Source organism: Zonotrichia leucophrys, chromosome Z (genome assembly GCF_028769735.1).
Source record: "Zonotrichia leucophrys gambelii isolate GWCS_2022_RI chromosome Z, RI_Zleu_2.0, whole genome shotgun sequence".
NCBI classification, from domain to species: Eukaryota; Metazoa; Chordata; class Aves; order Passeriformes; family Passerellidae; genus Zonotrichia; species Zonotrichia leucophrys.
The window spans coordinates 44,773,933-44,789,019 of NC_088200.1; the positions used below are offsets into that span (position 1 = coordinate 44,773,933).

The window sequence follows — 15,087 nt, forward strand, 5'->3', positions numbered from 1 at the left end:
TACTATTCTCCACCCCTAACACACATGTACCTTACTGTTCTCCATTGTCTGAGCTTGCTGACGTGCCAGAATCATGATTTTTTTACTGGGCTTTCTATATGCCCATCTGGATGTGATGTGCCCTGCAGTACCAAAATCTTGAGACTGCAAGGCATCCAGCTCAGCCCGATGTGGGAGAATGCCTAGGGCTTTTAGAAAATTCTTGGATCCAGTTTGTAATTTCTCCTTCAGAAAATAAAATATACAGATAGTAAAAAAAAAAAAAAATATAGATGCTGGAGAATTCAGGCAATGCAGAATCATAGGCAGGCAAGCTAAATGAACTCTAAACAAACTGAGAGCAGTTGTTTGAAACACCTATCTGTCAAATCAATACTTCAAAGGCAGAGTTCCCACCTTTCCTGAGGTGTGTGAGTCTTTGCCTTTCTGCCCAAAATTCTTCCTCCAGTAATCCCACTTTCCTTCCAATAGCTTAGGTTTTAAATTTCTCCAAAGAGTAAGAATGTAGTTACAGAAAAGAGCGTCACCCGGCCTGTTGGAAACATTTTTGCTTCACGATTTTAAAGCGGAGTCAGACCTCTTTATTGCTGAGCAAACGGTCTAAAAGAGAGCACTTTTCTGTAAAGAATCGAGGCTTTAGCACACTGTGCGTCCTCCCTGGAGGATGTAAGCATTTTCCTATTGGTGCTTTTTATGGCACACGTTATGTATTGACACAGATTAAGTTTCCCTCCTGTCTGGAACAATGCACGCTCGGGAGGGCTACTGACCTAGCAGTAAGCGTGAACAGCTCATGGCAAGTGGTGGAGCGGAGCTCCGGGAGCTGCAGGCAGAGCACTCCATTCAGCTCTGCCATTCTGCCTCTCTCCTCCTACCACTCCTCCTCTCCCGCTCTCTTTTTCCTTCCCCTCTGTAGCTGCTACGCTTTCTCCAGACCTCTTGGCTTTGTTGCGCTGCACGTCTGAGTAGCAGGAGGGGGATTGGCTGAACGCCGGCTCGGGGAGCGCTTCCCCGCAGCTCACGCCAACCCACCCACCCCCGGCAGGGTCAGGAAAGCGAGCGGGGCCGATGGAGCCGGAGAGGCGGCACTGAAGGCAGGCAGGCTGTCAGCTCGCTGAAGGCAGGCTTGCTTGCAGCACGCCGAAGGCAGGCTGGCAGTTCGCTGAAGGCAGGTTCGCAGCTCGCTGAGGGCAGGCTTGCTGAGGGCAGGCTGGCAGCACGCTGAAGGCAGGTTCGCAGCTCGCTGAAGGCAGGCTTGCTGAGGGCAGGCTGGCAGCACGCTGAAGGCAGGCAGGCTGGCAGCTCGCTGAGGGCAGCCTTGCAGCGAGCGGCTGGGGAGGTGCCGGCCGCCGGGCGAGCCCCTCACAGCTTGCGCGCCGCTGAGCGCAGGTCGGCGCCCGGGCCACGATGGAGCGCTGCCGCTGGACAGCCGCCGGCACCCTGCTTCTGGCTGCCCTCCTCCTGGTAAATGCCGTTCCTTTCCTAAAATACCTTCCGCCTGTAGCTGATACTGAAATCTGTGCGCATATATGCGGGTGGGTATGTTTTTAATCTCTTAAAATCTCAGTTGGAGAGAGTTTGTTTTGAACAAGTCGTGTAAGTTTTATCCTGTCTACCGCCCTGCAGACTTGGAGCCTTGATATTGTGGGTTGATGCAGGTAGAACCAAGAAGTTGATGCTGGCAGTAGCTTTCTAAACTTCTAAATGACCTGTAAATGGTGATTTAACTGCTTGGGATTCAGAGAGGAACTGTGTCTCTGCTCTTTAAATCAAACTATATCGTGCTGTAATGTTCCTGGAATTTTCTTCCTTAAAAAAAAAAGGTTTTTTTCTGCACATGCAGAGAAAACAGGTACAGCATGTACTGAACTGATTCCTGAAACCAGCTTAAATGAGCTGGTTCTGTGCCTCATTACAGAGTCAAGTTTATACCAAACTTTGAAAGATACGTTCTGTGATATCTGGTATACTTCAGAGCAGTAGACTTGATTATTTTCTTGCATACTTCCCCTGATTATCCTGATAGGGTTCTTACAGCTGAAAGATGTACCTGTGCTGTTTGATTGACATTAGTTGTTCCATTTTGACTCATACTTAATTTTATGAGTGATGAGTTGGCAATCAGAACATCTGCAGAAAGGATATTAATATACGTACACTTTTGATACAAGAGTCATCTTGGCACAGGTATATTGCCATTTTTCTTGAATTTGATTGAATGCAGTAGTTCAAATAGCAAAGCATCATAAAGAAATACATTAATTTTATAGCAGATTCCATCTTATTTATCAGTGTCGACCAATCTGTAGTAATCATTTTAAACTAATCTCAACACAATTTTTAGTAAACCTCCTGGAGATCTAAACATTAGGATAACCCTGTTCAAAATACTTCTTTTAAATAATTGTATTATTAAAAAAAAAGGAACAGTTTTTTGGATATAGAGTCACTAAATACTATTTGAGCACTAGAAATAAGAATGCTGTTTGTACTGATCTAAAAGTCTTACTTTGTTTGAAAGTCTGTTTTCTATTTATAATACTGAATTCACACAAAATGGGCATAAAGTCAGCGTAGATTCTCTTTCATGTATGAAAATGAGATGTTTATTACCTGATGACTGTAATAAGTCAGTAATGACTGAGACAGTCCTGCAGAACTAATTTAAGGAAGATCAACAGAGATATTACTCCACAAGAATGTGTAAAGGCTGTGGGATTTGGCCCCACGTTAAGCTCATACTCATAATATTTGTATATCACTCTGCTGCTTGCGAATTAATTTCTCAGTCCCTGATTCATGAAAATAAACAATGCATTCTGGTGCCAACTATTATGCATTATATTCCACATTATACCAGTTTTTACTTGTATGACTTACCCTGCCTTGAGATTTCCCCCCACCTACCGCCAAATCTCTTTGTACCTTAAGAATAGTGATGTGAAGAAAGCTTAACTTTCTTTTTTGAATGAGACCATTCTTTTGCTCCTTCCATAGTTCAGAAAATCTCTCACTTGCTTTCAGCAGGAGATTAGGTAAACATTCCAGTATTTGACTTACAGCTTGGCTAGAGATAGGGATAAGTTGTAGGATGCCTTGGTATACCCGTTCCTACTGTAGTTTATTGCAGCATGGGATCACCAAAGGCATGGTAGAAAGCTCATAGATGTTTTTTGAGAGAAAAACAAGTCATTAAATCAGGCTGTGACCTGGCTGTCAGCATCCTAGATGTTAGCCTTTAGCCAAGTAGATAGAATGAGTTTGAAATCCACGACAATCAGCATTTGGATTTTTGTGTATCACCTTGTATCTCTTCTAAAGGCCAATAACCATGAGCAGCAGCTTCTTGTCATGTGGCACTTCAGTAACATCAGCAAAAGTTCACAGTTGTAAGCGCTTAGGTTACTCAATAAATGCTTACACTATTGGTCTTAGAATAATTTATCAGTTGTTCCTAAATTTTCAGTACGACACCGTAGAAGTAGCACCTAAATTCTTCAGTCAGCATCATTGCCTCAGGAAGGAGGTGGCACAGCCCAGGCGTGAGTACAGCTATGTGCATGTGATGCTAAGGCAATTGAGCCTTAGCAGCCTCACAGGCTGCCGCAGGTCCACAGGCAGCAACAGCAATAGCTCCTCCTCTTTCTCTCGCTGTCAGCTGCCTGGAGTGATGTACTCCATTGGGGTTCTTAACCTTCTTCAGAAGAAATTGTATTCATTTTCAGTTGAGTGGTGCTTGAGTAAGGTCACTGGGGGGTCCCTAGTGTATTTTGTAAACTGTCCTAAAACTTGCTCCATACTCAGAGAACCAGCATTTATGTGGACTAAGTATTTTCATGGCTACTCTTAACAATCTGAGCCGTAACACTAAGGTGCTTGTCTTGAAAAAGTAGTATGAAAATTTTCTCTTTCCCAAGAAAGATCAGATAGTTGTAAAATTTTGGTTATTGTTCCATGAACTTTTCATGCTAAGGAAATATTACTTTTAAGAGTGACAAAAGAAAGAGCAGGCATTTTGTTCCAGAGATTTTCCTTTCTGTTAGTTTAAAAATAAAAGCCTAGCACAAGCAAATCACAGTTGTCTAACTCAAAGGAATGTGTCTAAACCAAAACCAGCCATGAGCTCAGACAAACTAGAAGTCAAATCACGTCATGTCAGAGGGACATTTAAACACATTTGCATTTGTTATTTGCATCTTTTCAGCAGCATTTTTTAGCTCTTTGTTACTGTTGTGACACTTACAGAAGTAACACTAGGGGCTATAATGAAGTACATGTGTTTTTCTGCAGGATTTCTTTCTTTTGCTGTGCTAATTTGTACATGGAAAATAGTCAAATACAACAGTCCATTCCTTCCAGGCTCTTTGGCATTACACTCCCCTATTATCTAACTGGATCTGTCTTGGATGACCACAAGCGCAATTAGGCAGTGAAATGAATATGTTTCTTGTTTACATCTGAATGTATAAAGCTTGACGGTTTTTCCTTTCATGTGTAGATAGGTCTACCTACTGCTGTGTCAGCTCGTCTGTCTCAGAAATTGTAGGTATATTAAAAGGGGTTTTTTTCCAGTATGAGGTCCAAAGAACACAAATGGATTTTCATGCAGGATCATGTATACATACCGACTAGCATTTGCTCAGATTGATTGGGTGAGGATGAACTGAAATGCAGAGTTCAGCTACACAAAGCTGAGATTTATTCATGTTACAAAATGAAAATATCTCACCAATGTGGTTTGTGACCCATGCTGCTGTACTTCAGATATGTCATGTCTATAAAACGAAACCATTTCTTATAGGAAGGACTAGATGCTACTAAGTATGTATAATTTCTTCCTATATTACTCTAGAACTCTGTATTGGGGCATGTTTTACTAGCCTCTTCGTTCAGATTCCTGAAATATAAAACTTTTTTATTTTTTCTAGCAAATGCAGAAGCTTGCATGAGCTAAACTAAGGTTGTGTGATGAAAGTTTTTTTGGTTTTGGACTTCACTGAAAAGAAGTCAGCACTTATTGTAGGCTGTTGAGCTACTGGTCTGCTTCACCAGTGCCATTAAAGTTTAATGTGTTCTTTCAATGACTTTGCTAGATTCACAGGGCTCCAAAAGAATAATAAAAGAAGGTGTGACATGACACTGTGGATAGTCTGAATGTGGTCACCTGTAGTCATGGGTCTGGGCAACCTTCAATGCTCAGAAGGTTCATGAGTCAATGTAAAGTCTGAGAAGGCCACGTGACCAGACAAATAATTCATCAGAAGAGAAGTATCAATCTCTGCATGACTGAATTTTCACTGAAGCAAATAAAACCTTAATCCCTTATAACTGTGTCATTAGGTGTCCAAATAAAACCTCATGGTTTCTGTTGTATTGTCAAATCTGCAGACAGCAGTGTTGGTTCTATTTGCTTTTCTGTAGCTATTTTCTTAATTTTGTAAGAAAACTCAGAATTGTATGGGAAACAATTACCTGGGAGGAAAATGGGAAATTGCAGTCTAAGGAAGAAAAAAGAATGGTAAGATCACCCTTATGGAAACAATTAAAAAGCTAAAGGTATTGGAAGAAAAAAGGGAAAACATACCAATCACCAGGTCCTATAATAATATCATTGGGAGCAGGAAAACTAAAAATAAATTATTTGTCTCAGCCCAAGCCAAGGACAGCCAAGTCTTCTGATCTGGTGGACAACAACTAATCCAAAAATTGGCATGAAGTGTTTATTTCATCAGAATATTGTACTGGGGTTTGAACCAAAACTTCTTCCTAACTCTTGAAAAGGAATGGCTAATTTTTGCTGTGGACTTCTTGAGCTTTTTGCATCACCTTATGGACAGCAGGCTTGTCTTAACAGATGGCTGACCACTTTTGCATACTCAAGGTTTTACAGCATGTTCTAACTCTTAGAAGTCTGTAGAGGCAAAATGGGGGAAGTCAGAAAAGGACACATATTTTGTGGAATGAGATCTTCTCTTAGGTCTGTTATCCTGGTGTAGTGTTGAAAACAGACCTATAAAAGTCAAAGCTTAGTAAATCTGACCACTTAGAAATCCTTCTATCTCAGGGAATATAAATAATTTCATCATAAGTCTGAGATTTTCATCTATCATCTACCTTTTAAGTATAATCTTTGGAATTTAATTCCATGTATGAGCACTTTTTTTCTTTTTCTGTAATAACTGAACTTTTCCAAACTTCTTAAAAAAGTAGCTGAAGTGTGTCAAATTGGAAGGGGAGGGAAAGCAAGTGTGTATGTTTGTGAAATTTTGTTTTCTTACAAGGCCAGCATATGTAGAAGTCTCAATGGTTTTGCCACCTGTGGGTTTTTTGGTCACTGCTTATAGGGGCAGTCCTTCTAGCTGTGCAGAGAAATTAGTGGTATGTTCATTGATTCTACTGTACATTAATTTTCACATTGCTTCCACTTTAGCCTTCACTGCCTTTATGAAATCTCTTCCAAAGCTTCAAACTTTAAAATTTCTGCTTGTCAGAGACTTCTCATAGAGGAGGTTCAGCAGAGAGGGTGTCAGGGTAGAGGAGAAGGGTTGTGTGATAATGTAAGACATCCTGAAGTAAATTCCAAGAGTCCTCAAGAAATGAGACAGGAAATTATATGCAACTAATAATAAATTCAAACTGTCACATAAAATAAATATATTTGGTTTGTTTCCGTATGAATATACTGTGTGGGTGTTGAACTTCCCCTTCTAGCTTTGTTGGATATAATCTCAGTCCCTGTTTGAAGTTTGCCAGTATGTTGTTCACATTGTGTGCTGTATCAACAGAGCCAGATATGAAAGGAAATAAAGGAAGTAATAAGGTCTCCTACTGTTTTGATGCTGGCATCAGATGAGTGAATTAATTATTTATTTACTTACTAGTTTATTGAAATCCTGTATTTCTTTCAGTCTGAATTGTTAAAAGCATGAGTTGCTCAGGGCCCTTAACAGGCCCAAGGCTGTCTTATTGTAAATGTGTTTTGGATATGACATTTTCATACTTCCTGAAACTTTTAAAAGAGAGAGGATTTTCAGGATTTTCATTCCTGTTGTATATCCAATATGTCTCTTAAAGGTCCAGCCATGTTTTAAAAATGGAGGATCTGAGTTAGCTGAAGGGGAGAGGGAAGTATCGTAACATAACAAAAAGCTTGAGTTGCTATGGCTTTAATTCTAAAATTCTGCCGCTCCAAACTTTAGCAGTCTTGTTGTTCTCCAATGGGCTCATCCACCCATCAGTGCTGGTAAGCGCCAGGTCAAGAGGGAGTGTCTTATCACTTATGTTTGACAGCCTTGTGATAAGCTGAAGAGGTAGAGAGAGATGCATATCCTTTTAGTAGCAAACTGGTTCAAAATGTGGATGTGTCCGTTTTGTTTTTTGAGTAAAGCAAGGGAGAAAAATTCTCATCACATGGGATTAGAAGGCAGCATGAGAGGAGTAGCAGCAGCTTATGTCCTGTCAGTGTTTAGCCACTTCCATGTTGGCAGTTCAATGTAAATTCGTGAAAAAAAAATTCAAACAAATCTGGTCCTTCTTTCCTGCCTTCCTTCCTGCCTCCCTGCCTTTCTTCCTGCCTTCTGCCTGTGTGCTTTCCTGACTCCATCCCCACTATTTTTTACACAAATATTTCCCTTTTGGTTTTCATGCCTCCACCGAGGCTTAATGTTTCAAGCCTTGTCATTAAAATAAGCACATACACATCTCCATGATGTAACTGAGGGAGACGGCAGACCATCAGAAGAACAGGAAGCTTAATTTGTTTTGAATGAAGCCCATAACTGTGGATGTGGCCTGAAATTGCACAAGTCTTCGGAATGTTCTTTTCCTTTGTCTGAAATGCCTCCTGACCAGAGTGTCATCTGCCTGTTGCAACCTGTGTCACCTTGCTGTGATCTGCTCCAGAGGCTGGGATGTCCTAGGTCTGAGTAAAAGCTATGCTGATCAAAATCTGTGCTAATGAACAATGTCTTCAAGCTCAGACTGTCAGAACCAGGGTTTCTAAACCCCAAAAAAATGCTATTTTGTGAGGGGGCTCACTGTGGAACGTTGTGATCTTTACCAAAGATTAGGTTAGGAGGGTGAATATATGAAGATTAAGGTCAGTTTACTAAAAAGGAAAATGGCCAATATGAATTTCTCCAATGTGAATGTCTTCTTCTTTGGAGACATGGTGGAGCTTTCAGTGTCAGGTGTGTCTTGGCCACTCTTTCTTGAAGCTGTTGAGCACAGCACAGCCAGCACACACTTTCATTTCTCTCCACTTAGAAAACACTTGGCATGCAGTAGGCCTCATCACAGGTTACAGTTTTAGTTTTCTCTCATCTCCTTGCTGTGCACCTTGTGTGCTTTTTCCCTGCCCACAATTCTTGCAACGTGGAAGACAAAACCGAAGTCCTGGAGTGCAAGATGCACTTTTGAACCCGTGCTTTTGGGTGGGTTCCGAATTCTGAAAAGTGATTTCACCTATCCTGCATCTGAACCAGTCCTAGCCTTAAAAGCCCTGAGTCAATAAGGCGACAAGTCTGAGGCTGAGCCAGCTTGGACTTATTCCGTATTGGATCACCCGTGCCTGGTGTTTACACCAGCACGGCAGGATTTAAATGCAACAGAATGTTGTAACTTCTGTCTGTGAGAGCAAGAAAAAAAACTTTTGCATTCTTATTGGTCTCCTGATACGTATTTTCATGTTGGTAAGAGGGGTGAGAGATAGGACTGATCTGAGGTTTATAAGGCACTGTTGTAAAATGTTACACAGAGCTCAGTGTGCACACGTTGAAGTGATATGGTGTCAGGTCCATCCTCTGCCAACAACCCCCCTCCCTGCCCCTCCAGCTGGCTGGTGCCCTTCTGTGAGAAGAAATGAGCTCACATTTGGCACATTTCTCCTGGGATACAACTTCCAGTCCAGGTTTAGGAATGGTTGTTTTGCTCTTAATGTCCTGAGATGGCTGTTAATTGATTCCCTGCTCTGTTGTTGCACGCTGGAGGCTGTGTCCTCCCATATACACAGCGCAGCTATGTGGCTTGCTTCAGGGCTTTGGGAATCCCTTGTGACCATAAGGACAGAAGTGGCAATGTCCATATCTTTCTGAGATGAACTGATGTGTGGAGAGATACTGATGTAAGAGGGTACAGCTGTGTACAACACTGAGACGACAGACACAGTGTTTTCAGGAACTCAGTGTGACGCTTCGTCCCATTACTTGTGCAATAGCCATGTCAAGTCATGGTTAGGAAGGGATGTGAGGTTAGTGCCCTCTCAATAAACCTCTGCTTTCCTGTGCAAAAGGAAAGCATACTATATTTATCAATTTCTGTCCCTTTAGTAATGAGTCTATCTTGCTGTTAAGAATAAGAGAGGACAAAAAGAAACACAGCACTGAAAAGGACTAACACAGCAAATTTTTACCACTGTCCCTGAAACTGAGCTACCTCTGTGTGTATCAGGTGTTTTCCTTTAGGGTAAAGAGAAATCCACCTATTATTCTTTCCTTTTGTTCACAAGAGCAGAATAAGCACTGGGAAACTGCAAGAGTATCTTGGTGAGATTTCCTCTTCAATCCTCATCAAGGTGTCTTCCCCTCTTTCTTTTAAGTGATGGATGCTTTGGGGCAAGAAGAAAGAGTAACTTTAAAACTATCCAGAAAGAGATTTAGGTTTTTTCTTTATTTCTTTTTAAGAGACTGAAATAATAAATCCTGGCCCATTTATCTGCACTAGAAAAATGTGAGCATAATTACGCAAAGTTCAGAATACATGCTCACATGCCTGTGCTTCTGTGCCAGTGCCTTCCTTGGGGTTTGGAGACACTCAGATCAAGGGTTTCCTGTGCCAGGGGTTTTCCATAGGAAATACTCTCTTGATCCCCTCAGAAGCCTTTTCCTTTGACTTGCAAGTAAAAAGGAGGCAAAAATTCCTAAGTTAATTTACAAGACTGTGAGGCCTGGGGCAAGTGGGATGCTACTGTTCAGCTCACAGTTGCATTCCCAGTAGAAGGGAGCCACTATCCTCTAGGGAACTGGGGGGACAGTGTTCAAGGAATAGTCACTTTCACCTCAAGATGTCTGATGCTCACTGCAGCTACTTTTCTTTCCAGGTTGTTCGCCAGGAAATACAGTAGGAGTATTTTGAACCTTTCCATAGGCATCCTTTTTATCTGGCCATATGGAACAGCATGCAGATGTTCATGGCAGCAATGGCACTTGCAGTCACTAGGCATCTCAGGTGCAGTGAACAACTCAGGTAGATTGGGTAAAAGAGCATCTTCTCTTTTCATGTTTTAATTTCTGTGAGAGCAGAACTTCCATTACTTTGGTAAGCATGTCAGGTAGGCAGGATTTTTTGGTTTGTGTGGTCCTTCTGGAGACTGGCTGGGTGGCAGGTATGGTGGCAGAAGTCCTTTTTTTTTCACATGTGATACAGACAAGACAATGGGAAGAGAAGCTATTTACCATACCAGCTAAACAGTGTTCATCTGTCCTGACCCTAAATCTGACCTTTGGGAAAAGAAAATAGGTTGAAGTCATTGGTTGCTAAGGCTGACTTGGGCACCTTTGGTTTCATGAGGCATGTGAAATGGAAAGATACCTACTTGGAACTCAAGAACTATTGTCATGGGAAATCCTAGTGCTTCCAGGGAATCATGCTTCTCAGAAGGACGAGGCTTACTTTACTAAGTTGTTTTATCATTTTGGTACAGTTATTCTGGAAGAGTGGATGAGTTTTGGTCATACAGTACCGTTTAAAGTGATGTACAACTTTTTGCCTAGATAAGTTAAACATTTTCTTTTTGTGCATCGCAAACTTGTTATGTCAGAATATTTTACCTATGAAATTTTCAAGATATTCACTTTGAAAAGTTGCCACAGTTAGTCAGAAATGTCTTCATGCTAACATTATTTCTGATGGCAATTACCAATATCAATTCAACTGGCTATGAATTTGTTCTGCCTTGCCTTTTTTCAAAAGCCAGAAATTTCCAAACAGTTTCCCACGTGGGCTTCCATCCAGTTGTTAGCTTGGATGGAATGCAATACAGATACATTACATTGTGCAAATGAAATCTTATAAACCGTACATTTACATTGGTTAAAGTTTTTTGAAGTTTTGAAATACATGGTTTTTATAAGGCGTTGAGGACACTGGCCTTGTCCCATGCTGTTACTCACCTAGGGAAGTGCTGATAGCAGTTTCTTCCCGGTTTGCTGCAGACAGCGTTTCAGAACTGTGTGAAATATATATTTAATCTCAGTGACAAACTAACATCAAAGGATGCTCAAGGATTACTCAAAGAAGAATGTGTGGCTTGGCAAGAATTCATATAGGGATGCATTTAAACTTATCTGAAAAGTCTGGGCAGAAAGACCATTACAGAAGAAAAAATACTAGTTTTCTGTCCCTAGCATGATTTTTACAGTAGCTAAAGGCAAGTTTAGGCAGTGGCCTCAGAGGAGCCTTGCATATTGTCACTGACACTTCATCATACCCTGAAACAGTGGGAATATGATAAGAACCAGATGATATAAATTTATTAAGCAAACCAGTGGTTCATATTATCTGGGAAATAACTGGCCTAAATTCTGTATCAATGCTGTAGTCCACAAGAGTTTAATTGCATTTTTCACTGTCTGTATTGCTGTTTAATCTAAGAAACACACTGGGTGTTTGAAAAAAGGACTTCAGCAGCCTTTTACTGAAAGAGGAGGAAAACTGCATGCCTCAGAACCAGAGGAGAAAGTAAACCAGGTGATCTGTGTTTATACACACAGTCTTCTGTGTGGCACTGACAAATAGCTGGATTCTGTAGGGATAGCGCTGTTCCAAACAAAATTTTAAATTCAATTCCAATATGTGACTAAGATTTATTTTCTTAAGGTTAAACTTCTTTTGTAGACTTCAGGACATGAACAGGTCTTGCTGCTCTTCATTTTTCTGCCTCTATGCACCTACACACATGTGCACACTTATGCTTTTAAAAGAAACCTGGTTCTTATCAGGAACCTGGATGTCCAGGTAGTTGTTGTGACTTAAGGATGTGTGACACTTGTATCCCAGAATAGTCTAAATGAATTCTGTGCACTGTAACCAGAAAGTGTAGGAAGCACTATTGAATATAACATGAATGCCTGACAACTCTTCAGTAAATTCAGAAATTACTATTAAGCACTGAAGCTGGATTTTTTGAAGAATCAGGTTGGAGATCTGTCTCTATTAGTCTTATCTGATTATGTCAGATTCCTTTTTGTTTGTATCATGAAAATTCCTTTTTTTGACTTGTAATTTAAAACTTTTTTCTTTTACTTCTGTAAGCATCTTCACCTGAGTACCCTATCTACTGAGAGTGATTTCATTTTTTACACAGGATCCTTTTTGCTTTCTGGTCCAATAGCACAAGCTGTTCTTCATATTTCTCATTGGACAGCTCTTTGGTAGATGCAGCATCACCATCAGATTAAGATGTATATACTAAGATAGTAAGGGATTAAGGAAGATCTGGTTTTGATTAGTGCTAGCAGATTTATTTGTTTATATAGGTCATCAATATGCAAATTGCTTAAGGGTGGTATTTCTGAATTGATACTTTTGGTGTCAGGGCATCCTGAGTTTTGTCTCAACAAAGAAGTGGATTTTTTCTGGGAAGCTGGGGCTGACATCCACCTAGATTTGACAGAAGGGGTAAGGAAGTTCTTCTGGTACCAGCAACAGAGCATAATGAGCCTTGATGACTGCGTTTTGCTTTTTTGACATACTCTGGCATTTTGAGAACCACCAATCTGTAGTACCTCTGGCAGAGTAGAAGACTTTTTCTGTGATGGAACTGTTACTAAAAGAAAGATTTAGGTGGTGCCAGCTTTACTCTTTTCAACTTTAAGAGCATATACTCCCCCCCCCCCTTTTATTTCCTTCTCTTTACTATTTATGACAGGAACTTCAGGGCTTTAAAGAAGTTTTGTAGGAGTTCTTCCACTGCAGAACTCTTGACTGCTAGCTTAAAGTAAGATCTTTAGTTCATTTTGATGAAAGTAGGTAGCAATTATTAACTGTCTGTAAAAACTACTTTTGAAAAATCTATGCTAGGCAATGAATTCTTGGCTAGTAATTGTGTATATCTCCTTCAGAGCAGGAATAAATCTGTAATGGACAGTTGTTTTCTGATTTGAAACGACTTCTTGGGTATTGCTAGAACTTCAAGCTCAGTTTTCACTCACAGGAAGGAAAACACTCTGCTTTCTTTAACATTAAACATGGATGGCGTTGAGATGAATTATGTTTATTCCACTTGTTAAAAGAAAACTTGGACCCTGTTCCAGGTTGAGATCACATGTTTTCTGGGAATATATAGGTCTTAAAGCAAATTTTGGAATGCAAGTAATAGGCTCACAGATCTCCTGTGGGTGGGATCACAATTTATGTCAGAAGAACTTGGACCCACAGAATGTCTAGCTGTGCTGATGCCTATCATATGTGGGAGAGTAAGAGTACTTGGTTCACGTGAGTTTACCTTGTAACCCTCTTAAATTATGTCTTTGAGCTTTCAACCAAGGGTGAATGATCAGGCCATGCACCCATCTGCAGTTTGAAGGTATTTGTTTTCCTATAAACTGGAAGCACCAACATGTATTTTTATTTTAAGAGAATAAAACTGTAAATATTCATTTTTAATTATAAAAATTACTCTTCAAAAAGCAATCAGGTGAAATAACCTCAGTAAGTTGTCATGTCTTCTATCTCCAATGTAAATCTAGAGACTGAGTCACATATAGTCATAATCAGAATCTGATTGCTTATGAAACTTTAAGTTTTACATTTACCCTTGCAATTGCTGTGGGTTTTTTTGGTTTGGTGGGGTTTTTTTTGTTTGTATGTTTTTTGGTTTTTGTTTTTTAAATAAAGTTAAGACAAAATGAGTGTGTCAGATAATTGTTACACATTCATTAGACAGGTCCCAGATTATCTCTCACAGCCTGAATTAATTTTCTTTTTTACTCATGAATAAAATTATTCAGGGCTGGTTCACCATATTTCATTACTACCATATTTCACCATATTTCATTACTACTACTCAGCTTTACTGAAGGTAAAATTATTTCAGTGTTGAGTTATCTCTGTGTCTCAAATAATCCCTTAATGTTGCCAACAAACAGGAGGTCCTGGCTGATGGCACAGCATTGTCAGCTGGGCAAGGGAGGGGATTCTCCTGCTCTGCTCTGAGCTGGAGTGGTCTCACCTTGAGTGCTGAGGGCAGTTTTTGGGTGCCACAATATAAAAAAGACATTAAACTGTTAGAGAGCTCCAAAAGAGCGCGACAAAGACGGTGAAGGGCCTTGAAGAGAAGCCATGTGAGGAGCAGCTGAGGTCACTTGGTCTGTTCAGCCTGGAGAAGAGCAAACTGAGGGGAGGCTTCATTGCAGTTACAACTTCCTTGTGAGGGGCAGGCACTGATTTCTTCTCTGTTGTGACAGTGACAGCGCCTCAGGGAATGGCCTGGAGATGTCAGGAGGAGGAGGAGATTTGGACTGGATATCCAGAAGAGGTTTTCACTGAGAGGATATTGGAACACTAAGAGGCTTCCTAGGGCAGTGGTCCCAGCACCAGCCTGACAGAGTTCAAGAAGTGTTTGGACAACGCTCTCAGGCACATGGTGTGACTCTTGGGGTGGCCAGTGCAGGGCCAGGAGTTGGACTTGATGATTCTGATGGCTGTTTTCCAACTCAGTATCTTCTGTGATGCTATGAAAGCTAAAGCTGACTGCTGTAACATGGGCCAGCAGTGATGCTTGCCGATGTTTTTCTGTTTAAGTGTATCTTTAAAGTCTCACTCATGTCCTTGTTTTGCTCTCTTATTAATATCAAGTGCAGTTAGAACTGCTATTCACCAGGTACTGGCCCATAGCACAAGTAAAGTTTTGAAGGAGAACACTGCCTATCTCCATCAGACACATGCATTTTTGGTGCAACTTTGCTAGATTAGTCACTTTTTCCAGCAAAAACACATTGCCCACTAAGGACAATATCTATCTATATGGTTAAATAATTTGTGTCCTTAAGAATCTATGTTTCTGCGGTGCATTTGCATGAATGAAAATGA

General features: G+C 40.7%; 1 protein-coding gene across 3 annotated transcripts in view; it reads left to right on the plus strand.

The window, feature by feature from the left end:
• The window catches only part of ADAMTSL1 (ADAMTS like 1), a 381,502-nt gene that overhangs the window by 211,497 nt on the left and 154,918 nt on the right, over positions 1–15,087 (plus strand). For 2 of the 3 annotated variants that reach the window (XM_064736913.1, XM_064736914.1), the window contains exon 1: positions 1,082–1,464. The exons of the other annotated variant lie outside the window; for it this stretch is intronic. In XM_064736913.1, the coding sequence (XP_064592983.1) occupies positions 1,408–1,464 (57 nt within the window). In that variant the 5' untranslated portion in view covers positions 1,082–1,407. Of the gene's footprint in view, positions 1–1,081; positions 1,465–15,087 lie in introns of those variants that run through there. 3 annotated transcript variants of the gene reach the window in all.